This window comes from Cibotium barometz, chromosome 2 (genome assembly GCF_041138505.1).
Source record: "Cibotium barometz isolate CiBa-2024 chromosome 2, ASM4113850v1, whole genome shotgun sequence".
In the NCBI taxonomy this organism is placed as follows: Eukaryota; Viridiplantae; Streptophyta; class Polypodiopsida; order Cyatheales; family Cibotiaceae; genus Cibotium; species Cibotium barometz.
The window spans coordinates 57,688,490-57,712,899 of record NC_141047.1 but is presented as its reverse complement, the minus strand read 5'-3'; the positions used below and the strand labels follow the sequence as shown (position 1 = coordinate 57,712,899).

Sequence of the window (24,410 nt, the reverse complement as noted above, 5' to 3'; positions counted from 1 at the left end):
TTGGAATTTCCTATGAGAATGAGAACTTTGGCAACCAAGACCAAGTGAGAGCATCGTTGTAATTTTCACGACGTGAGTGTGTGAGCTAATATCTCAAATATTATGCATGTAGTGGATAAATAATGATACACATAAAGCATGCACATGCAACGCACTAAAAAAATACCTTGGGGGTTAAAAAACTCCAACACTCGACTTGGTGCAACTATCAATGCAGTAACAACATCAACACCCATAGCTGCTACACTAGCACCTTATAGATCTTACTATGGCCAAGGGCAAGGTGAAGGAAGAGGTGTTGCTGGTGGTGGGCAGTCAGCAAGACGGGTTCCAATGTTATTATTATTGGAATCCTCGCACTGACGGAATGATTGTAGCTATTTCAAAAGCACGAACAAGAGCTACAAGAAAAGGTTGGAAAGGCGGATGCACTAGCAACATCCATAAATTTCATTAAAATCAAAGAGCTAGAAGGTGTACAGCCAATTGTGGTCATCATCACCAGATCCCAAAAGGGAAAAGAGAAGCTAGTTGTGTCAGATAAACCAATCGGTCAGAAGGAAACTAATATGGAATGGGAAAAACAAAAAAAATTAGAGACTTTGTGACAAAGCAGGTGCAAGCAGCATAGAAAAGAAATTGGAAGAAAATCCTTCAGATTGGACATCATGTTTGTGTATGTACAATGCATCATCATCCTCATCATCCCCATCATAATACAATGAATGAGTCTCTCAACGTAAATAAGAATCAATGAGATGATGGGTAGTCAATGTCGTGGGTGAGTCATAGAAGCTATCAAGGCCCATGATGCAAACACCATTGTGATAGCGACGAAAGTGGAAGCATGCTCGATACACGTCCTCCAAGGATCCAATTTTGTCATGCTATAACTCACAAAATGTATCCCATGAATCATCACTGATCATCATCACCCACATAATCATCTATAGTCATAAGCATGAACATCATCATCATCCTCAGGTGGAATGATATGGATCAAACCCATACTTGCATGCATACCACTCCTCCCAGAAGTGCTGGTATGTGGAAAGGGTCCCAAATCAATCAATGAAATCCAAGTAGGCCACATAGCTCCTCGTCTGATCCCATACAAAGGAGTGGAGAGACGCACACATGTACGTAGCCGTATGCTCATTAGAATAACATGATAATGTTGCTTGCTAATCCGAGCTAAACATATGATAATCATGATATGCATATAACTTACCTGCATGGCATACATACACAATGTTGCACCTCGACGCCATATAAACATCCAAAATACCCAAAGTATGAGGCGTGTGTGAATAAACTCACCCAAACGTGTGAACAATGCACCAAGATCTCACACAATGCACGTGAATAATCCCCAATGTAAGCTCGAAGCACGCGAACACCTCACAGAAATGTACTCATGTGTGAAGAAGGCTCTCAATGCGTAAAAGCATGTGAACAAACCCAAACAAACCAAAAAAAAACGTGTGAACACTAGCCTTCATGAGAGAGTGTCCAAGGTAAAGGTGCCCGTAAATGAAGTGAAGATGTGGACAAAGAAAAATGAGCAAGGAACTATGGTGGACAAGCCAAAGATAAATGGCTGCAATATGAAGGGACCAAAGGGGGTTGGACCAAAGGTTTTTTTTTTAATGTGAAAAGGCCGAATGACTAGGGTTTTTGTTGAAGTGGCTATTCTACTGGCTAGTTACTCCGTCCGGCAAATCAGATCAGTCTATCTCAGACAAACAGAGCATCAAAAACACTGCAGGAGTGAGCTTTTCGTCCCCTGCAATAGCTCGGTCCCCTGCAGTAGCTCCGTCACTGCCAATCTTACATTCCAGCCAAGAAACCCAACAGTCCTTCTAACCTTCCATTGTGTGAGCTATGTAATAGTGTGCGACGTGCGTGTCACACTGTGTAGTCTGTCCAGCCGGCTGAATCAGTCCCCGTTGCAGTCCGACAGTGTCGATGTTACTTCAGTGGGCCTACTTTACTGTAGCCCGGTAGTCAAAACACCGTCTGACACAGCACTTTGGCTTTCGTGCAACACCATCCAACCAATCAACACTCTGTTAACGTTGTGGTTATTGCTGCAGTCCGTCAATTGATCTACCATGGCCGCTTCAGAAGCCCCCGATGGTGTTGTCATGTGCTTCCTCTCACGATCTGCCTGCGACAGCTATGGCGGCTTCTTGGGTTCAACAGTTGATGCCAAAGCCTCTGTTGCCCCAAATGCCGGTTTGCAGAATGGAAAAGCCCCTCCAAGACTGTTTCTTCATTTCTTTTTTAAGTCTGCTTCAAATTTCTCCTTCTGATTTGCGTTCTCTGTATTATCATACACCTTGTTCCAAATGCTGTCAAAAACATCCACCCCTTCCTGAACCTTTTCAAAACTTATCAATCTCCCCTTACAGTTTGCGTGTAGCACCTGTCGTACTTTGAGATCTCTTGTCAGAATATTAAGCACTGCCACCATGCAGCAGTATCTATAATACCTTTAACAAACCCTGAGATGCTTCCTTGTAGCCGTGAGATAGTCAATGTGTAATGGATATACAATGATCCTTCCTTAGGAGGTGATGTGTCTTTGAAGGGGACAAAATGAAGTTATCGCTAATCACCTTCGAGAAAGTGTTATAGTGACTTTGATGACTCCCATCATGGAAGGGTAGCTTTCACCTCTCACCAAGTCATCCTTCATTGCATTTAGCGATTTGGGTCTAGTTGGATTGGTTTCAAATGTAAAAGCTCTAAAACTAGCTCTTTATGTGGTCACTTGAGAATGGTCATAGGTTTGTTGGTCAATGCCTTTGGCACCATCTATGCTTTTCTCATTAGTTCTATTATTGGTTCTCGATTAGGGTCAACGATATACTCAGGCATGATATCTCAGTGGTTTGTACTTGATCACTTGCTTAAGAATAGACTCTAATTTAGCTTGCATCTTCCTTACAAGCTCTTAAGCTTGTTTCATTCTCTTTCTCCAACACAAAGTTGGAATACTCCTTGAGTTTCTTTGAAAGGTTTTCATCATCGATGGGCTTCTGTTCTTTGGGATACTTCTTGAGTTTCTTCAAAAGATTTTCATCATCAAAGGGATTCTTTTCTTTGGGGGAAGAGTGGATTTGAGTGAGATTGCTTATTGTTTTTACTAGGGAGGTAACCTTTGGAGCTCTCATCTGAACCACTTTTAATAGATTGTTATCCTTGAACGTGCATTACATGTTCACATGCTCTTTAAAGGGTTTTATTCTTTTGGACTTATGGATTTTCATTAGCCTTTTTTTAAGAGACTACTACAGGCTTTTGGGGCTTGTAGCTTAGGCTCTTTTGCTTTGAAGTTGAAGCTTGAGCTTATTGCTTATTGGCAGCCTTGGATGTTCCTTTGATCTCTTTCTTTGTCTTGTAATAAAAGGAGGAATTTTTGAAAAAACAAGCTAAACAAGAATAACTTCCAAGCTTGAAAGTTCAAGATGACAAACTTTCTCATGGAAAAGGGATATTGGGAGTTTATTATAGGTAACAGACGAGAAGGAGTTTGAGCTTCTCGAAGAAAATCCCACTCAACCACAAGTATTAGGTTTTTAAGGCATAGCATGAGAGGGCCAACAAGGTTATTTATTGGCTATCTATTAGTTTATCCCATTCTATGATTGGCCATATATAAGAGGATGCAATGAAACCTAATGACACCTAAAGATGCATGGGATAGCTTGGTTAAGCTATACAGCATTAGTAACAAGGCTTGAAAGATGTGGTTAAATCAAGAGATGTGCATAATTTACAAAGTAATAAGCTATGTATCGATATGATAAAGGGCTTGCAGATGTCCTCACCTCTAGTGGACCACTAGTTGATGACGACAACTTGGTATTGGTTAGACTATGATCAATTTTGGATATCTTTATCTGAACTTGGGAAATTTTTCCAAGCTTTCAGAACCTTATAGCACTTCTAATCATTGAGGAGATGAATGTTGGGAGTAAATAATCCTTTCCATTAATATGTAAGAGTAAGCCTTATACACACACAGAGGTAGCAGTAAGCCTTATACACACACAGAGGTAGCAGTAAAGGAAGATCTTAATCTAGAGGCTAAGGTATTAGGTCGATATGGAAATAGGAATCATGGACATAATAATAATAGGATTCCAAATCACAAACAGGTGGAAGATGCCGCTCTAGAGATAGGGGGAGCTAGAGAAGCCAAGGTGAATGGCAAAGAAATCATAGTAGTGGAAATAGCATAGAATGCTATTACTATGGTAAACCAAGTAATACAGAAATGACACTACTATTAAAAGTAGAATGGTATAAAAAGGGGGAAGCTGCACATCAAGCAACATTGCATTATCAAGTAAGAAGGAGACTAAGATTAAATTGAATAAACTTTTTGTGATGTAGCATATTCTTAGTTTCACTGCACCAAATTTGAGCGATGTATGGTATGTCGATTCGAGTGTCTCTAGCCACATGACTAGCCATGGTGAATGGTTTAGATAATTAAGGAGTTTGGAAAAACTAAGTTATGTAGAAATACGTGATAATACATTGCATCCCATCATGCATGTTGGGAAAGCTCCTTTGTCTATGCAAGATGGAAAAATGAAGTATCTTGGTGATATACTTCATGTGCCGAACATAACAAAGAACCTAGTTTTTGTTTGGTAAATGATTGAGCAAGGTCTGCAACAACAAGTGATGTTTATTTTAAGTGAAAAGAATGATTATATTATAAAGAAATCTTGATTACTTCATGGGAAAAAAACCAACTAAGAGAACATTATCGAGGAAGATTGTTTCCTCAACCTCATGGCACTACATGGCCTTCCATGTAGCCATGCATTTAGACCTCGCTAACGAGGAGTGAAGTCTAATTTTCACTATCTTTGTAACATGTCCAATAATTAGTACAACCTACTGGGCATCCTTAGGCTTTTTTACATAGACTACACTTACCTCAACAAGCCCTCTCACCGCTGCCAACAAAGCCACCATTTAGACCATCCATGTGGCTTAGCTACAGGACATCTTCGAGGTTGAGGCACAATAGGCCTTTGCCTTTTTCCAAATCTAGAAGCTTGAGGATGAGGAGGACGACCCTAACGAGTTCTTGGAATGAAACTAGGACAAGCACCAACCTTCAAGAGAAGAAGCCCCACAAGCTAATCCAACTCCCTCCGTGGACAGTTTGGGTAACAAAGCAAACCCCCACGAGCTAAGCCCACCCATCTCTCCAATAGGCCCTACTCTAACCCCCAACCGTAACCCTCTTGTCAAGCTATCTGTAGTATCTTCTAGGGAAAGCCCCTACCACCTTATCCACCATGCAACCCCAAATCCTCCAACTAAACCACTCATTAATCGCATCCATAAGTGGCTAGAGCTCAATGAGGAACCACCACCAACTACTCAGAGGAAGAAGGTAGTGAAGATGATAGGAAGGACCTAGGCGTGTCCTTGCTTATCCATGAATAGCAACTCACATACCCACCAACCGTGTGGGATCGCACATTCCAAGGAAACTTCCATAGGCACTTGGATTGATACCCCCTTCAACATGACCAAAATCTCTGTGGTGAACCAACAAATGGATCACCTATTTGTTCAATGGAAGATTGAGCACCTATTTGCCCTGAAGATCGACCACCTATTTGCCCAATGGATCACCTATTTTCTTAATGGAATATCGACCACCTGAGGCACACCAGAGAAGGCTAGCACTTTGTTGGTCCCATGGACCACCCACACAGATCACATAGGAGTCTAACCGAGTGGTGTGCACACTATCTCCTTTGTGATCACCAAATGTGGTGGGAATACATGGCTACACCCAAAGAAATCAACATTAACCCCGTCATGCCAATCAAAAGAAGGTGGTATTGACACAAGTTCTTGTGTATGGAATGAAAAGAGCTAGCTTACAACCTCCCATACATTGATCCCCACACCCCTCATGACCATGGAGACACAGCTCTAAATATGAAGAACTTCAATGACCTCTACAACGCCAAGGTCTCTAAACCCACATTGGCCTTGCCACATGCATGTTCTTCCAGCTCATCATCCTCATCCTTGAGGAGGTGCCTAAGAACCAAGACAAGAAAAGAGCGGCTGGTCTCTTCGATCTCAATGAAGGTTCGTCAGATAGATCTTTATGACATGGTCAAATACTTCCAAAGCCACAAAGTGGTCAATTTTAAACACATGCTGGATACTGGGTTTTGGAAACCCTTTTGAGATCATGCACTGATCTGGTCGATGGCTTTCTCGTCGCAAGCCCTCTTCATCACTTCTTTCTATGCGATCAATGGCATATTTGCTACCAATGCGGGTTGGTAAGTCTCACCCTATATTGGCCTTATCTCACCCTATACCGAGTTTTGGAAGCCCTTTGAATCATGGGCTAATCCAGTCGATATCTGCTTGCTAGATAGGATGGGTTGTAGGTTGTCTTCTTGTATTAGCTTCCCCTTCATCCCCCACCTTTTGTGAGAGAGAACCATCACGCACAACCGTCTCTGTTTGCCTCCATGTAGATGTAAAGAGCTCTCCCTTCACCCCATCAGCACAAGGAGCATTCCTGTATAACAATGGAGTGGAGACACGAAAGATAAGCTAACGGGAAGTTGCAATTGTGACTCTAAGGCAAGCCCAACGACACATGCTTCGGCAAGTCTAAGGTAAGCTCTTGACTTGAACATATGAATAACCCAACCCAATAATGTATGGACTCTGCAAGAGCTAGAGCCGTGTTGAAAATCATGAAGTTGCTAGAGCTATATAGTGGATGTTCTTGGATGTTCTTTTGAGACCACTATATAAAAGCAAAGATGACTGAATACTCTATGCCAAGCAACATGTGTACACAAGAGCAATGATGATGACGAGCAATGCTGATGGAAGTGATGATGCACATAACGAAGTCACTAGATCGGCCTAGTTCTCCTATCCAAATTTGAGATGATGAAGGTGATATTGAGGTTGATGATGGCATAGGGAGGCCTTTACTTGGAGGAGAGGTGGGAACCCCTTTCCTCCAAGGAAGCACAGTATTGAACTCTCTTCATTCCTCTTCCTCTAGCGTTGACAACAATGGAGTTGCTTTCTTGTGAAGCCTTCTATGTGGTTTGTTTTAGGTCTTACAGTCAATTGTTGACTTGATATAAACAAGTTGTCACCTTGTAATTATCCAATAATCAAAAACTTGTTTTCTTTTTTCTTTAGGAGGCTCTTAAACCTATGTACATTGTTTCTTTGTGAATGGTTCCATCGAGTAATTTTGCATTTTCAAGAATTATCCATAATCATGCCTTGTTGTGATTTATTTTGAATTCTAATGTTCAGATTTTTTTTAATGCATGTTATTTCATCCTTATTTTGTAGGTGTGAAGTTAAAAAACTTTAGATAAGGTTGTTTCTTGGCTGGAGAACACCCCCCCCCCCTAATTTATTTATAACAATTTGCTCTAAACAAGGGTATTATGACCCAAAATCAAATCAATGCCCTAGATCCCTTTTCTGGCTCCTCACTTAAATAGCTTAGGGTTTATGCTACCTTGAAGCTCATTCATTGTACATGAGGGCAAATATTTTGAGGCTGTAAAAAATGCTTTCCTAGAAGCTCAATCAAATTGGTATCTTGTGCTACCTCCATTCAAGTTTGCATACCACGTCTCTGAGTGGCTCATAAGGGGGCATCTCTAAGTTTGTTAAAAGCTCTCCGCTCTCCCTTGCCTAAATGTCAAAAATCACTGGGATGCAATTGAGCTAGACCCCAAAGTTGAAAAGCTATCTTGATCTGGGGGGCTGCCAAAAAATGAGTAAGCAAAATTCTTAAAGAATGCACACAAACCGCAGGTAGCAAAAGTGAGCTAAGCCTTTCTGCATATGCGTTTTCTATACATCTACTTGTTAGCACACAGCTGGCAACAGAGGGTTTATATACATCTCCTTCCAGAGAAACTGTTCATTTAGGTTCCTTCACAAAAACTAAAGTTCATACGCTCAAACATCTTCCCTCCAGAAAAGAACTTAATTTCTTGGGACAAGTGTGTGCTCTTAAGATGGTGTATCATATTCAATGCAGCCGTCCCCTAGCCATGCTAAGGCTTTTCCGGATGTGTGCCACATAAGGCTTGAATGTTGGTGGGATCCTCTGAAGCCACCTTTATACAAGCAACTGCTTTAAACACTTCCTTTACATGCATGCTACATGAGATTAACAGTCAAAAAACTCAATATTGAACAGTTGAGGACATGAGAGCCTTAAAAACAAATGGTTACATTTGCTTGTTGAGATGCTCCAGGGTTTTCAATCCAATATTCAAAAAGCATTCAATCAGAATGACATTAATTATTTGTAGAAAGGGGGCCCAAGGTTGATGAAAAGTATAACTTGGATCAAAATCAGGTTGCACAAACATAGGATAAACAATAATAAAAAATCTGAATTCCAATCTCATCCACGAGACATCCTAGCAAGCTTTTCTCCAAACTAATTGCTTTCAAAGATCATCACCTTTAGAAAGAGCCAAATCATTTACAGATAACCAATATGAAGCAAAAAAGAGAGAATTCAAAACAAAGTGAACTCGCAAGACACAAACATAGTAGCGACATTCCCTCTATTCAAGACACAAATGAGTGTTAGTAAGAGGCTTACATCTCTAGGCAGCTAGACATACATAGCTAGGATCAAGACGTCAAACTTTGTGACATGACCAGAAAGTCTAGCCTGCAGAAATGAGTATCTAGATGCTAAAATAACCCACAAAGGTGCCAAAAACATCTAATAAAAAAGGCAAGGTCACTTGGCCATCATCACCTTGACAAACTCCTCATAGTTGATTTGACCATCTCCATCGACATCAGCCTCTCTAATCATCTCATCAACCTCATCATCACTTAACTTCTCCCCCAGGTTGGTCATCACATGGCGGAGCTCCTGAGCGGAGATAAATCCATTCTGATCCTTGTCAAAAACACGAAATGCTTCCTTCAGCTCCTCCTCTGAGTCTGTATCTTTCATTTTACGTGCCATGAGATTGAGAAACTCTGGAAAATCAATGGTTCCATTGCCATCTGCATCGACCTCATTTATCATGTCTTGCAACTCTGCTTCTGTGGGGTTTTGACCAAGTGATCGCATCACGGTGCCTAATTCCTTCGTTGTGATACAACCTGCATGGAGGTAGAGTGTTAACACACCTTGCCCACATATTGCAACTACATAAGGATCTACTCACAGAATATGTGTGTGCACGCATGCATATAAACCGTGTACTCCATTTCGAAGGTTTCAAGCTCCTCTATGCATGGCGCAAAGTTGTCAGCCTTTATTAACCAGGTGTGGAAACAGAACAGCATGTCATCCCCATAACAACCTCAAGCTGGCTTTGTTCAGGTGTCGCAAGCATTCATGAACAACATTTGCCCCAGGCGCAGCAGATAAACATAAAGGCATCTTAAAAACCAAGGCCTCTTGAAAATCAAGAGCATACTGCCAATTGTACACATAAAGGGACAAAGTCCATGTTAGTTGCCTAAAAATCAAAGAGCCATCCAAAGATAAGTGGCAAATGTCATCTAAGCAGAGCACTGAAAAACCATCCAATCATAAATGGCAAATGTGGTCGGTGCAGAGCATTGCAGCAAGATGTACACTTTCAAGCATTATAAGGAGGCATTCCATTCTCGATTTTCTCCAGCCCATCTTTGCAAGCAATGAAACAGCAAGCCATGGTGCCATTCACTTTACATTTGCGAATCACCCTGACTTTACATTTGCGAATCACCCTGACCTTCAAGATATGCACTATTGAAGAGGAAGGCCAGATTTCACACCTGACCGCCTGCAGGTCGTCCAGCAGGTTTTTTCCCATTTGAATGGTCATTGCAACGAATGGAGAAACATAAAAAGCAGAAGAATTCATTCATCCATGCATTAACATCACCCTCGACACCACTACGAATTGTGAGTGAACATATAGGATGCCTCATGATGCAACTTCAATGGTTCCTGGAGGAAATTAAAGCTCATGAGAGCTTTGAACATTTGATAATCATCGGACTTCACCAGAAAAGAGGCACAAGTACAGCAGCCCACACAACTAGCCCTATCCTATAGAAGGCAGAAAAGGATCACAAGATCAAGGCTGAATCTATGTGTAGTTTACGTCTAAGTGTTGTCTTACTTTAATCAAACTTTTCTAGCATAAACCACAGCTCCAAAGTTTGATTACACAAATGATGCTACAAAAATGCAATTCTGAGCAAATCTGTGGGACATTATTAGATCCAAGCTTTTGTAGGGTCTATGGTTACCAATAGTAAGATACCATGTATGGTGTTGTCTATGGTTAAGTGGTATATTTCGGGTAAAGCAGGATAAGAAAGGCTATGCATGAAATCGAAAAGGTCAGAAATAAGTCCAGAATTGATGTAAAGGGCAGTAGATCTATATGATCTAACAAGGACGAGCTTCCAAGACAAGCTAAACCCTGAACAGAGCACCAAAAATCTGGAAACCCTAATGCATAAGCCAAGTCATTTCAAGAGTCTGTATACCCTAAAACAGAAAATTAAGAACACTAAAATTAACAAATTGTATAGCTTAGATTGGCGTGCTTTTAATGAAAGAGTGGACAAAACCCTAAAATGAGTTCTCATTGCTGGTGCAGAAACTCTAAAAAACGGAAGATCAACGATACGATTGGGAAAAAGAGAAAAACACAGACCGTCGCCATCTTTGTCGAAGAGGCTAAAAGCTTCCTTAAACTCGGAGATCTGATCGCCAGAGAGCTGCTCCACCATCTTCGAAAGCCTGGAAGAATAAAAAAGCTTGGAAAAATGTTGCTTCAAAACTCTGCGATCTAAGCCCTTGAGGCGTCAGCTGTGCTCTAAATTTATGTAGGGTTGGGGGTGGGGGAGGGAGAGAGGGTCTCTGTAGTACGTGAACATTCCAGAAGCGAAGGCTGGATAAAAAGAAGAATGGCAAGATGGGAGGATTTTGATTCCGTTAGTTCACGTCTGCCACATAAAGGTACATACTTTATGGTACACATCCATGGTACTCCTAACATGCGGTGAAACTAAAGCCCAACATGTGTGTCCCTAGCTATTGTTTCATGCTCCATCGTGCCTGTACACATGCGGTGTGTAAGCACACGACGAGAGTGTGTATCTAGGCGCCTACACACGTAAATGTGTACGTGCACACACCTAAACTGTGCACATATGTAGACATGCACGTACACATGTACATGTGTGTATTTGGACACCTACACATGTACATGTGTACATGTATGTGTGCATGTTTCTCATGTGTACTTGGACGCTACAGATGTACATGTATACGTACACGTGTTTGGGTGTATGCATGTACGCATGTACATGTGTAGGCACCCAAATACACACTCACGTGTGCTTACACCCCACTCATCTACATGCAAAATGGCTCATGAAACATTGGCTTCTTGTTGCAATTCGTGAGTTTCATGCATGCACACACAACGAGTACCATGAGCATGTACCATAAAGTATGTACCTTGATGCAACTAACTAGCATCAATAAAAAAGAAGCAGCCTAGCTTATGGTAGAGGTGCAAAATTGTGTGTGCATGTGCATATGTATCGGTGTTAGTACATGCATGTGTCTTCATGCACACACACGTAAGAAGATCATTTGTGTGTGCATGTGCATATGTATCGGTGTTAGTACATGCATGTGTCTTCATGCACACACACGTAAGAAGATCATTAATTCACAAAGCTTGCATACTAATACCAAGTATGCACGTACTTGTATGTGTGTGTGCGTGTGCATATACGTATATGGATCTCATTAGGAGACAAGAGCCGTCTCATAAGTTGCAAGTTGCAAGGTTCAATTTGGACTTCTATAAACCCATCTCAAAAGCTACTACTTATCATTGTGAACTCAACTTCATAGCATGTGTGGCATTGACTTGAAATGGAGTTCTAGAGTTTCATTTTTAACATTTGAGTACCGTCTATTGATGTTGAATAGGGATGCAAGCTAGTAATGAGGTATTGATGATGTTCATACATGATTCATATTGTCGCATCTCCAAATCTCTTGGCTACTTGTCATTCCTTAGTATTTAGCTCAATTCCCATATTTCTAATTCATGACAAAACATAAGAGTAATGGTTTTAGCAAATTTTTTGCTTATATATTGCATGTATAGGTCCCAAGAGATGCTCGGCAATAGGGTTGAGACGTGTGTGTGTGTGTGTGTGTGTGTGTGTGTGTGTGTGTGTGTGTGTGTGATCACAAATCAACACGAACTAAAAAGACAATGAAAGTTCTTGATTAGAGATGAATCTTTTATTAAGAAAACCAATAATCAAAGTTTGACAACTGTGGAGTCCTCAAGAGAGCAAAGTCATGTTACTCACATCCATACAATAAAAAAGCCACGAGTTTACTGGGATTGTGTGTGTGTGTGTGTGTGTGTGTGTGTGTGTGTGTGTGTTGGGAGGAGGGGGGCAGGGGGTGTTTGTAAGCACACATGCATCATCAAGTATATTTAACTTGTCCAAACCCACCTTTTAGGGTAAAGTGTGAAATCGTTACATCACTATCACTGGAGGCTTTAAGACAAAGATGTTTAATGGTCAAGAATACATCAATGTGATCAACAACTTCATTTGTTAAGAGGAGATAATAATTAAACTTTTTTGCTTTATGAAGGAACAAGGTACGTACTTGCATCTATTTAAGCCCTTAATTCATCATCTAACTTCACTCTAACTTCACTTCAGTATGTTGTAAGGTATCAAGACTTGTATCACATTTGTAAATTTCAATACGTTATCTCATAAGGTCCTTCATGTCCTTCAAGACTCACATGACAACTTCTTATGATGCAAATCCACCTTCTTTTTTGCGGGGCCTCAATTTTAATTTAATAAATTCACTCATTAAAGGTCTCTAGCCTTGACCATCATGAAGTAGACAAGTATCCTTGACATTTCAACCAAGAAAGTATGTCCCTTTATTATCCTAATTAACTGGCTCATGCACATATGTGTTCACAAAGTTTTAAAATTTTATACTTGTACATGTCTTGTAGTAAGACGTAATTTAGGGTGAGAAAATCATGGGGATGTAAACTTGTTAACTTTTTCTTATCATGGTGCTTGACCTAACATAATTCATGCATAACCATAAGCATAATGATTCAATGTGTATATGGGCCATATACTCGCCATATACTTAATGATACTAAAACTTGTTAACTTTTTCTTATCATGGTTCTTGATCAAACATAATCCATGCATAACCATATACATAATGATTCAATGTATATGCAAGCCACATGTTCTTGGAGAGTCAAAGTTCACTTTGAATAAGGTGAAGCCACATGAAGTTATTGGAGAGTCAAAGTTCACTTTGAATAAGTTGAAGCCACATGAAGTTCTTGGGGAGAGTCAAAGTCCACTTTGAATAAGGTGAAGCCACATGAAGTTCTTGGAGAGTCAAAGTTCACTTTGAATAAGGTGAAGCCATGTGGTAATCAAATAGAGAGTTTTTGTAATTAATTGACCTTTTCTAAACCCAAGTAAAGACGCTTTTAATTGAATTATATGATAACAAGTCATATTGTAGCACATGAAGGAAACTCACCTTAACCAAGGAAAAGCATGCAAGGCTAACTTTTAACAAAGGAATCATAGTCAACAAGATGTGTTAATTTCTAACAATATTTGATACATCTCTTATATATAGATGATTGCACTATTTCTTTCGAGGTGTCTATTTTAGGTCACACAACAGACATTTTGAGGTGTCTTTTTTAGGTCACACGATAGACATTTTTGAGGTGTCTATTCTAGGTTACACAAGAGACATTTGTTCAAAAAGAAGATTATGAGGGATTGTATCTCGCTACATAGATAGAATCACAACCTATGAAAGGAACAAGATAATAGACTAGCCCATTAATAATTTTTATCAAGTCATTGTAGCTAGTGCAAAATGTCAATAAATGACAAGCTTCAATGGAACACATAAAATATGCTTATATATGGTGTAATTTTAGCCCTTGCTTCTAGCTATGGCCTTCGCTCTAATTACACTATTATTTCATTCTCTCAAGTCATAGGGTTGATTAAGAGAGTACTCATACCCTTTTTTGGTGAGAGAGAGAAAATGGTGATTAACCGTTGGTGTGGGACTCTAATGATCTATTGTAATAGTTTGAGGTATGATAAGACATAGTCCAAAGTTTACAATTAAGGTGAATCATTGAAGGTTGGCTATGTAAATATTAACGAATTGAATTCATAGCAACCAAAGGTATGCATTCAATCATAGGAATATGGGGGACAATTTGGGTCCCCCCCCTTCCAACACACACACTCACATGCACATCTCGATATATATATATATATATATATATATATATATATATATATATATATAGAGAGAGAGAGAGAGAGAGAGAGAGAGAGAGAGAGAGAGAGAGAGAGAGAGAGAGAGAGAGAGAGAGAGAGAGAGAGAGAGAGAGATTGCCTCGTGTATGGTACCATGTTCAAGGTCAAAAGGATTTTAGCAAAGAAAGAAGGTGGAATGTAATCCCATTCGCTATTATGGTGTGATACAAAAATCATGGGTTTAATTTTGCCACTTCTTGACGTTTTTTGCAAGTCCCAAACTTGAATGAATGAATAAATAAGATGCTTTAGCTGCTCTTACATGGCAATTCAAAGGGCTCAACTTACACCAAATCCCAGCTCGTGAAAGGGACCAAAAGAAATATCTACTAATTTTAATGCACCCACAAGTTCAAATCATTGCTCCCCATAGGCAAAACTCTATCCTACAATGAACCAATGAGTCATCTTCAATGACAACAAAATCATGCAAATAACAATTCTTTTGAATGTTTTGAAAAAAAACATTTTATGTCATATTGATAGAATTTAGAAAAAAGTTTCAATAAGACACATAGTTTTAAAAAACATTGGATTTCTTAAAAGAAAAAAGAGGCATTATTTTGATTAATATCTTGAAAAAAGAGGCATTATTTTGATTAATATCTTGAAAATTTACAATAAACCAAAATTACATTTTTGACACTACATCCACAAATAGTCAGACAACTTCTCAACTGTTGGTCTCAAATTATTCATTGTTTATTGATTCAACACTTGAAGAGTTAATCAACAATAAACTTTTATATCTTTTAGCTGTGATAATGGTTTACAATTTCCCTCCTCCCTTTCTTTGTAACTTCAATGTTAAAAAAGGATTAGAAAAATTAGTGCTCAGCTTGTTTTATGAAAAAGGTATTTTCACTTGCTTCCATGTTTGTTTTACAAGTTTGAAGTTGCATAATGAAACTTTTATAAGATTCTTTATTTGAATCTTAAACTCAAAGTATATTCTAGAATCCAACATGGACTTTGGTTCTTGTCTAATAGGATATTACAAGCCATCAATGAGCATTAGTTTTTTGTGGTTACATATGCATGAAATTTTTCCATAGACTTTAATTTATTTTTTGCTTCTTCAAGTGTATAAATAATTTCACAAATAAAATAATTTGATTTAAAAATACAAAAAATAAGGTTACTTTTTTACTTGATAATTTTGAGTAACATAGTGGTGTCGTGCACACACCTAAACACATGTATATACGGAGACATACACATACACATGTACATGTGTGTATTTAGGCACCTACACATGCACATGTGCACGTGTACTCATGTGTATTTGGACACCTACATATATACATGTATACATGTATATGTGCATATACGTACGTACACATGTAAGACATAGTCCAAAGTTTACAATTCAGGTGAATCATTGAAGGTTAGCTATGCAAATATTAATGAATTGCATTCATAGCAACCAAAGGTATGCATTCAATCATAGGGATATGGGGGACGATTTGGGAGAATCCCTCCTTCCCTTCAAACACACTCACACACACATGTAGAGAGAGAGAGAGAGAGAGAGAGAGAGAGAGAGAGAGAGAGAGAGAGAGAGATTGCCTCATGTATGATAGCCACCCAACACATTCACCACTTTCAAGGTCTAAAGGATTTTATCAAAGAAAGAAGATGAAATGTAATCCCATTCTCTATTATGTATCTTAGCCCCCTATGGGGCCAGGAAAGTCCTTCGTGAGACATCTCAAAAAGAAAGGAAAGATAAGAGAAAAATGGATCAGACCTTAGAAGCCACAATTACAAAAGCTCTTGAAAGTAGGCAAGCCTCAACAACCTTTGCCCACTCAAGAAGAAATAAACTACTAGAAGGAAGGTCCATCATAATCAAGAGGTGCCTCAATAAGTACAACCTTTACCCATAAGGAAGAAGAACGAATAGAAAGGAGGTCCATCATAATCAAGAGGTGCCTCAATAAGTACTACCTTTACCCATAAGGAATCAAGTAACATCAACGTCTAGATATGATGAAAATCCATTACACTCAAGGTTGGCAACAAAGGGCAATGAGGAAGCCAAGAGAGAGCATAAAAAGGAGCCACAAAAAAGATAAGAAGAGCTCAAAGTATGGCAAATAAAGGTTGAATAGAAGCAGCCCAATAAGAAGCTAATAAATCAAAATAAAGAACAGCAAGAGTGGAGCTTTATAGAAGCTCACTTCAATGATAGAAGCATATAGTAAGATATCCAAAAACCATATAATTTGGATCAAAACTCAAAGCAATTGTTGCTCACTTATAAAAAGAGATAGTAGAATGTGGGTTGAAGATTAAGAAAGCATTTGAAAAGCTGGAGAATAAGCATTAGGCCCACCTCAGCTATGTAGCCAAACAAATGAACTCCATCTGATGTAGATAGAGAGATTTGTAATCTCCATGAAGAGCTTATAAAAGTAAAGGCAACACCTTAGATAGAGAGATTTGTAATCTTCATGAAGAGCTTATAAAAGCAAAGGCAACACCGCTAGAAAAAGAAATACTAGGAGTAAAGGAGCTAAAAGAGAAGCTCAAGAAGCTATAACATTAATTCCACAAAGCCAATGCCATTTTTACCTTAACACCACAACCACATATCCCTTGGTGGCTCATCACTCAACAGAAGACACTTAGAAGCATACACAATGTAGTCTACACTTGAGTGTACTCTACACTCAAGAGAAGGATTATCTTAATGTACCACAAAGATAGTTTATATAACTATAATCCAACATGAAGATGAGGGCTTGTTCATTCAATGATTCACACATTGTATACCCAAGGATGGCAAAGAGGAACATCTCTTTGAGGAAACATAATAATTCTTTGAAGAAATGGAACCACTATCATCCAATCAAGAGCTAGAATACAAGGATGCATGTACATTGTCACTCAACATGGACCATCAAGGGGCCATTAAGCATATGCACCAACCATCACCACTATGTATATAAACCGCACCACAAATATGACCACCCCACTGCATGACACTTCACCTCTAACTCCATCACACAAGGGACTTCTGACACAAACCTATATAGTAAAGTTAAGTCTATCTAGAAAATTTAACAAAAATTGCTATATATCAACACACTTTTTTTGCATCTAATATAAGAATCATGATTTCCTATATATTATTCTAGCAAATTACAATATCTATCTAGCAAATAAGTGGTTCCTATATAGCAAATGATAATATCCACATAGGAAAATGACTTTACATCTAGTAAAGAATTGATATCTATGTAAGAATTATGAATGTGTATATAGAAAATTAATCTTACATCTAGCAAATAATTGTAATTCATATTATATAGCATTTCAAAGTTTCTATATAGTAAATGGCAATAACTATATAAAAAACCTACCTAGCATCTAGTCAAAAAGTATTCTCTATATAGCACATTAGAAAACCTACATAACATAGGATTTTAACTTTCATCTAGTAAACCAGTCATCTATATAAACCAGTCATCTATATAAACCAGTCATCTACTAAACCAGTCATCTATATAAACTAGTCATCTACTAAACCATTCATCTCTATAGAGAAAAATTAGTAACACTTATATAGAGAACTAACTATATATTTATATGATCATAGTAAACAAATGGTCTTTAACTACAGATTTTTAGCTCCATAAAATAAATCAAGTATATTAGTATTGAGAAAGCAATCAATCTATATGAATAGAATTTCCATTAGGAGAGAGAGATAGAAGAGAGAGAATATGCACGTGAGAGAGAGAAAGAGAGAGAGAGAGAGAGAGAGAGAGAGAGAGAGAGAGAGAGAGAGAGAGAGAGAGAGAGAGAGAGAGAGAGAGAGAGAGAGCAAGATATAATTAGAGATAGTGAGAGGAAGAGAGCAAAGAGAGTGAGATTAAAGGGAGAGAGGATAAGCAAGATGGTAGAGAGGTAACTTGAGAGGAAGTACTGGTGTAGATGTCTATGTGTGTCTACGAGAGAGGGAGACACACAAAAAAATTCAAGACAATGTGTGAGAAAGAGAAAAAGAGATTGAGAGAAAGGGAGGAGAAAATGACTTATTATGGAGGTATACACCTAGGTAGAGATAGAGAGGGGGGGGGATAGATAGATTGAGTGTATATGTGTGAGGAAAGGCGAGAGAGTGAGGGTAGAGGAGGAAAGCAGACATGGAGGTGTAGATATGTAGAGATATATTAGAGAGGGGGGATAGAGAGAGAGTGTGCATCTGTCTGAGGAAGTGTGAGAGAGTGAGGGTAGAGATACATAGAGATATATATTAGAGACAAAGAAGAGAGAGAGGGTGTAAGCAAACATGTGTGTGTGTGTGTGTGAAGAGAGAGGAGGGAGGGAGGGAGCGAGGGAGAGAAGAAGAAGAAAAGGAGAGGAGAGGGAGTGAGAAAGAGAGGGAGGATGAGCAATAGGGTAGAGAGATAGTGAGAGAAAGATGGGGGGTGTGTATCTATGAGAGAGAGAGAGAGAGAGAGAGAGAGAGATGTTAAGAGGGTGTGTGTCTATGAATGTGTCTCACTCTCAAGAAGGTAGAGAGACAGTGAGAAGAAGAAGAGAGAGTGTGTGTCTAATATATAATGATAGTGCGTGACATACATAGTAAGACACATATTAAGAAAGAGAGGGAGGATGAAAGGATCCATGGAGATAGAGAGAGAGAGAGAGAGAGAGAGAGAGAGAGAGAGAGAGAGAGTGGGTCAAGTGTGTGTATGAGGAGAGGGGAGGGTGAGGATAAGATAGAGAGAGAGAGAGTGGGACATGTGTGTGTGAGGGTTACGATAGATAGAGAGATAAAAGAGTGAGAGTGGGACATGTGTGTGTGTGAGGGTTACGATAGATAGAGAGATAAGAGAGAGAGAGAGAGAGGATGAGCAAGAAGGTAGAGGAGATAGGAAAAGAAGATGTAGATCATTGATATGTTTATATAATTGAAAGGTCCTTGTTTTAAAAGTTGGACTCTTCACTCCACCACGATTTGGTGTTTCTTCAATGTACCTTCCACTACCTAATTCAATTTGATTCTTTTGCCAAGCATAATTCCTCTCACATTTTTTATATGTTTAGTACGGATTAACTCTAATTTTAGGGTGGAGATTAAAGGTATTTAATATAACCATGTGCTTGAATAGAGGTGAATGATTGTAAAGAGGCACATCCTAAAATGCGGTAACAATAAAAGGTGATGAGAAATTAATATAATGTAGTACAAAGATAGGTACATGAGTTAGGATCTTGATAATTTTGCTTAGATATAGTATGTTATACCAACTTTTCATTTGCATTTAAGCAGACAATAGATCAATTTCAAGAATAAGGATTACTATAAATACTCCTCTTGAAGAAGGTATGATGATACTGACTACAGCATTGTTTAAAAGGAAATTAAGCTAATGACATACATAGAGATGTTTATTTATTTACATATATAATCAGGCAATAAATCTCAAAGACTTCGAGAACAAGGATTACTATAATCAGGCAATAAATCTCAGACTTCAAGAACAAGGATTACTATAAGCATGCAGTAGATCACAAAGACTTTAGGAATAAGAAGAAGATGAAATACCCGGCGCAATGCCCACATTATAGAGCAACATCTCATGACCATTGCCACATCCCCATGCCACTTCAATGTTACACCACATTAGCTTACCTAATTAACCCTATAGTTTGATTGAGCCACCATTTCCACATCCCCATGCCATGTGAATGTTACATCTACTAGCCCACCACATTAGCAACATCGCACCACCATTACCACATCCCCATGCCACTTCAATGTTACACCTACCAACCCCACCACATTAGCTTACCTAATCAACCCTATGGTTTGGACTTTGTTTTGCACTCCTTTTCTAACAAAGAACTTGCTTAAGGTTTCACATAGTCTTTGAGCTTAATAGCCTAACCCCTCTGAAGAGAGAAGTGCCACACTCTCATCAACCTTAAACTTGGGATTGTGTATGAAACCAGTTGACAAATGTAGGTCATTTTCTCAATCAACCTGATTTCTTACTTGCCTAGTGCATTCTTTTCCTCCCTCCTCCTACTTGCCAAGGTTCACATATCCATACTCTCATGCTTAGAGGAGCAGTGTAGTGCAAAACTAAGAAAATGAGGAAGAAGAGTGAACCTCTCCTTTTAAAGAGTCAAGGATAAGGTTCCAACCTTTGCAATCTTCTCACATGGTCACTAACCTGAGATATGATCTTCTATGTTATGGAACATCCATGTGATGAAGTCTTAGAAGATAAGAGTTTATGTATATGTGTGAGGAAGGGTGAGAGAGTGAGGATAGAGGATGAAAGGATACATGGAGGCATAGCTAGGTAGAGATATATATTAGAGAGGGGGGATAGAGAGAGAATGTGTATGTGTGTGAGGAAGGGTCAGAGAGTGAGGGTAGAGATACATAGAGATATATATATTAGAGAGAGAGAGAGAGAGAGAGAGAGAGAGAGAGAGAGAGAGAGAGAGAGAGAGAGAGAGAGAGAGAGAGAGAGAGAGAGAGAGAGAGAGAGAGAGACATGATGTAAGCAAACGCACACACGTGCATACATACATGTGCCTGCGTGTGTGTGTGTGTGTGATGAGAGAGAGAGAGAGAGAGAGAGAGGAGAGGGAGTGCAAAAGAGAGGGAGGATGAGAAATAGGGTAGAAAGATAATGAGAGACAGAGAGGGTGTGTGTGCATCCATGTGTGTGTGTGTGTGTGTGTGTGTGTGTGTGTGTGAGAGAGAGAGAGAGAGAGAGAGAGAGAGAGAGAGAGAGAGAGAGAGTCAAGAAGATGAGACATAGGGATGTTGATAGGTTGTGTGTCTATGTATGTATCTCTCACTCAAGAGAGAGTGAGAAGAAGAGAGTGTGGGGGTTTATGTGTGTGTCTAATACATAATTATAGTGTGTGAGATAGAGGAAGACACATATTAACAGAAAGAGGGAGGATGAAAGCAGGGTTACCATAGCTTGTTCCCATAGTAGGTCCCCTCTTATGATTGCTTCTTCACTAGATACACCCGGCTTAGAGACTTAATATTCAATATGCATGCTAGTAACATCATCTCTAATATAATTCACATTTTGGTGTGGGTGGGAACTTTAATTCCCACCACCAAACAAGGAGGGTGTATTCTTGCTCATTCTACACCCACCTTGGGAGAATCTTATATGCTAACGATTCCTGCAATTATCATGTGTTCTTGTTTGCACCTAACTTTGCTACTCTCTCTTGCATCAAATTGTGGAGTATTGCATTTGCCCAAGTGCTAGCTCAACCTCTGCATATTGTCTGCCTTATATACAACGCCTTATATACAACATTTTAACCATTTTAAAGAGTACTTGATTGGAGTGGCTAGTTAACGTTGTCGTTATTAATTTGTTGGATTTCCTCAACTTCGTTGCCTTTCATTCATCAGCGTTGTGCAGAGCTCATTGAACCTCCTCTCTCCCATATCTCAAATAGTGTTGATCGGCCATTAATATTTTGTAGAGAAAGCATGTTGTATGTATTACTTAGATGTTTTAGTTCTAATGAGGCATAATATTATAGATGTTTAATTGGACTCCTCAACGTTATATCACTTTGCAGCACATGCAACTTAGGCTGAGTCTATCCACATTCATAAAGAGGTGGAACTATGTATACTAGCTCCTGCAAGCAGCTGAGATCATTGTGTCTACCTAGATGCATGGTGGAGCACCAGTTGTATTGAAATGAGTGATGTTAGAGTGCCAAGCCATCTAGTCAAAGTTATCCCACATGAGCTATCAAAGATTTATTGTACTTTCCTTGTATAAAAGGGGCCACTTTTATTGTACTTTCCTTGTATAACAGGGATCACTTTCAATGGAATCAAGCAAGCCCTTAAGCCTTTGTACGAGTACAAGTCTTAATCTTGTAACCTAATTGTGCTTGATTCTAAAGCTTAATTAGTTTTGTTTATTCATCATTATGATTGTTCTTAGGAATCATCCACCTTAGCTTAGCTTAGAACTAATCACATGTAATTAGTATAGGATTAATTCACTCTCACCACCATCACCATCTCCATGGGAGCTTGTTCTAACATGGCATCAGAGTCAGTCTCTTGCTCCCTATAGCTTATTATTCACCTCCTTCAGCTCTCACTACACTAATCGGAGCTCATTAAACACTAATAGAGCTCATTAATCACTCTTACAAACCTTATCTACACTCCACCTTGTGGTTCAAATTTGCATGAGCTTGTTCTCCTCACACACTTCACCATTGAGCAAATCATTTTGAAAGAAGGTTTATCAGCTGTAGATCCAACTTATCACCAAACGGTTTCGGCCAATTCGACATCTATAGCTCGATTTTATGCTAATTTTCCAACACCCTATAGAGCATCGTTCTCCATGTGTGGTTACAATTGGCTTAAGCCCTTCTAGGGGAGGTTAGTATATGCCCTAGTCTACTTCCATATCAAAGCACTTACCATTTGGTGCAGCAGAGAGGCACGGAAAAGCACAAAACTAGTCACCGACTGTAGCGCTAATCTACATTTTTTGGGAGCCTTTGAGCTTGTTTTTTTTGCTTGGGCCTCTCAATCTAACCAAGTAAAACATTCATTTAAAAAAATCCCCATCAAAGACCCCTTTGTTTTGCTCAATTTCATCCTCCAATATTTAGCTCTATTAATAATTGTGTTAAGCTCTTAATCACTATCATTAACAATCAATTAACGCCTATTAAAAAATTTGAGCTTATAACTCATCAATTGGGATTTCTCTACTTTTGGAAAATCATCATTTGTACCAAAATTCATTCACATATTACTACAATGCATGACTTGGTTTTTTTGAACTAAGCTTGAATTCATCATTACATTGCCACTTGTAAAAGGGGTACTTGAGCACTAAATCAAGGCTCAAGGTAAGACCCCCTTCTTATCATCAAACATGGAGCATGTATAAGTTGTCTCTCAAGATTTAATGGTGATAGGTTTTACACATGGCAAAGCAAGACCATGTACTTGCTTATGCGTTAGGGGCTTTGGCACCTAATTGAGGATGAACAAGTGGAGGTTGAGGCACTTGAAAACAATAAAGGATTAGGCCTTATTGCTCAAAACCGCTAATGATGTATTAGTCATGTTGCTAGCATAAAGGATGCCAAATTGGCATGGCACGAGCTTAGGCACCGACTCAAAGAGCTCAAAAATCATCCTTCTCATGCAGTCTTACAAGCTCAAGAGGAAGGACACCGAGACCATGGCACAACACATCATCAAGTTCAAAGGTATCAAGTAACAACTTAGTGCTTTAAAGAAACTTATTGAAGAAGGTGAATCTATTGCTATGTCATTAGAGAGTGTTGACAAAGAACCATATGAGTCACTTGTGGTGGCTACACTTGAGCAAGCACTCTATGCAAAGGGTGGGAGATTTCAAAGGACAACTCAATCAATGCCTCAACTTCCAAGATGCTATCCTTGTGGAAAACTTGGTCACACAAAGAATGAATATTGCAATAAAGATAAACCAAAGCTTGTTTGTGACTACTGTGGAAAAATTGGTCACCTAGAAGAATATTGCTCTCAGAAATAGAAGCAGGTAAACTACATCGAGGTCAAAGATGCTCCAACAAAAGACACACTCTTCTAGAGAAAGAACCATAGTATTCTTCACCCCTCTTGTCTTTACAAAAAGGCATGATCTAATCAGCCTCTGAGGCTATATGATGCACGCAAGCTAAAATTCATAGCCAAAGTAGCACAAGGGTCAAAGTAGCCTAGCACAAGGGGAGAGAGAGGAAGAGTGAAAGCCTAAAAATTATACACAATCTAGCATCGGGGATGGGTGTTTAATTGAATGATGCTATATTGTCAAGCCACCTTATCAAAGTTTTCTCATATGAGCTACTAAAGCCTTGTTGTAATTCCCTCATATATAAAAGGGGTCACTTTCAATCAATGGAATCAAGTA

The 24,410-nt window shown here is 39.0% G+C and overlaps 1 protein-coding gene across 1 annotated transcript; it reads right to left on the bottom strand.

Annotated features, from left to right (window-relative positions):
• Window positions 1-8,610: 8,610 nt before the first annotated feature.
• On the bottom strand, window positions 8,611-10,947 carry LOC147641257 (calmodulin-6-like). The gene is made up of 2 exons (XM_086819746.1): window positions 10,740-10,947; window positions 8,611-9,183 (listed from the first exon to the last, which is right to left on the bottom strand). Exons 1-2 carry the CDS (start codon window positions 10,813-10,815, stop codon window positions 8,810-8,812), a joined length of 450 nt encoding a protein of 149 aa, XP_086675872.1. The 5' UTR covers window positions 10,816-10,947; the 3' UTR covers window positions 8,611-8,809.
• Window positions 10,948-24,410: the final 13,463 nt, after the last annotated feature.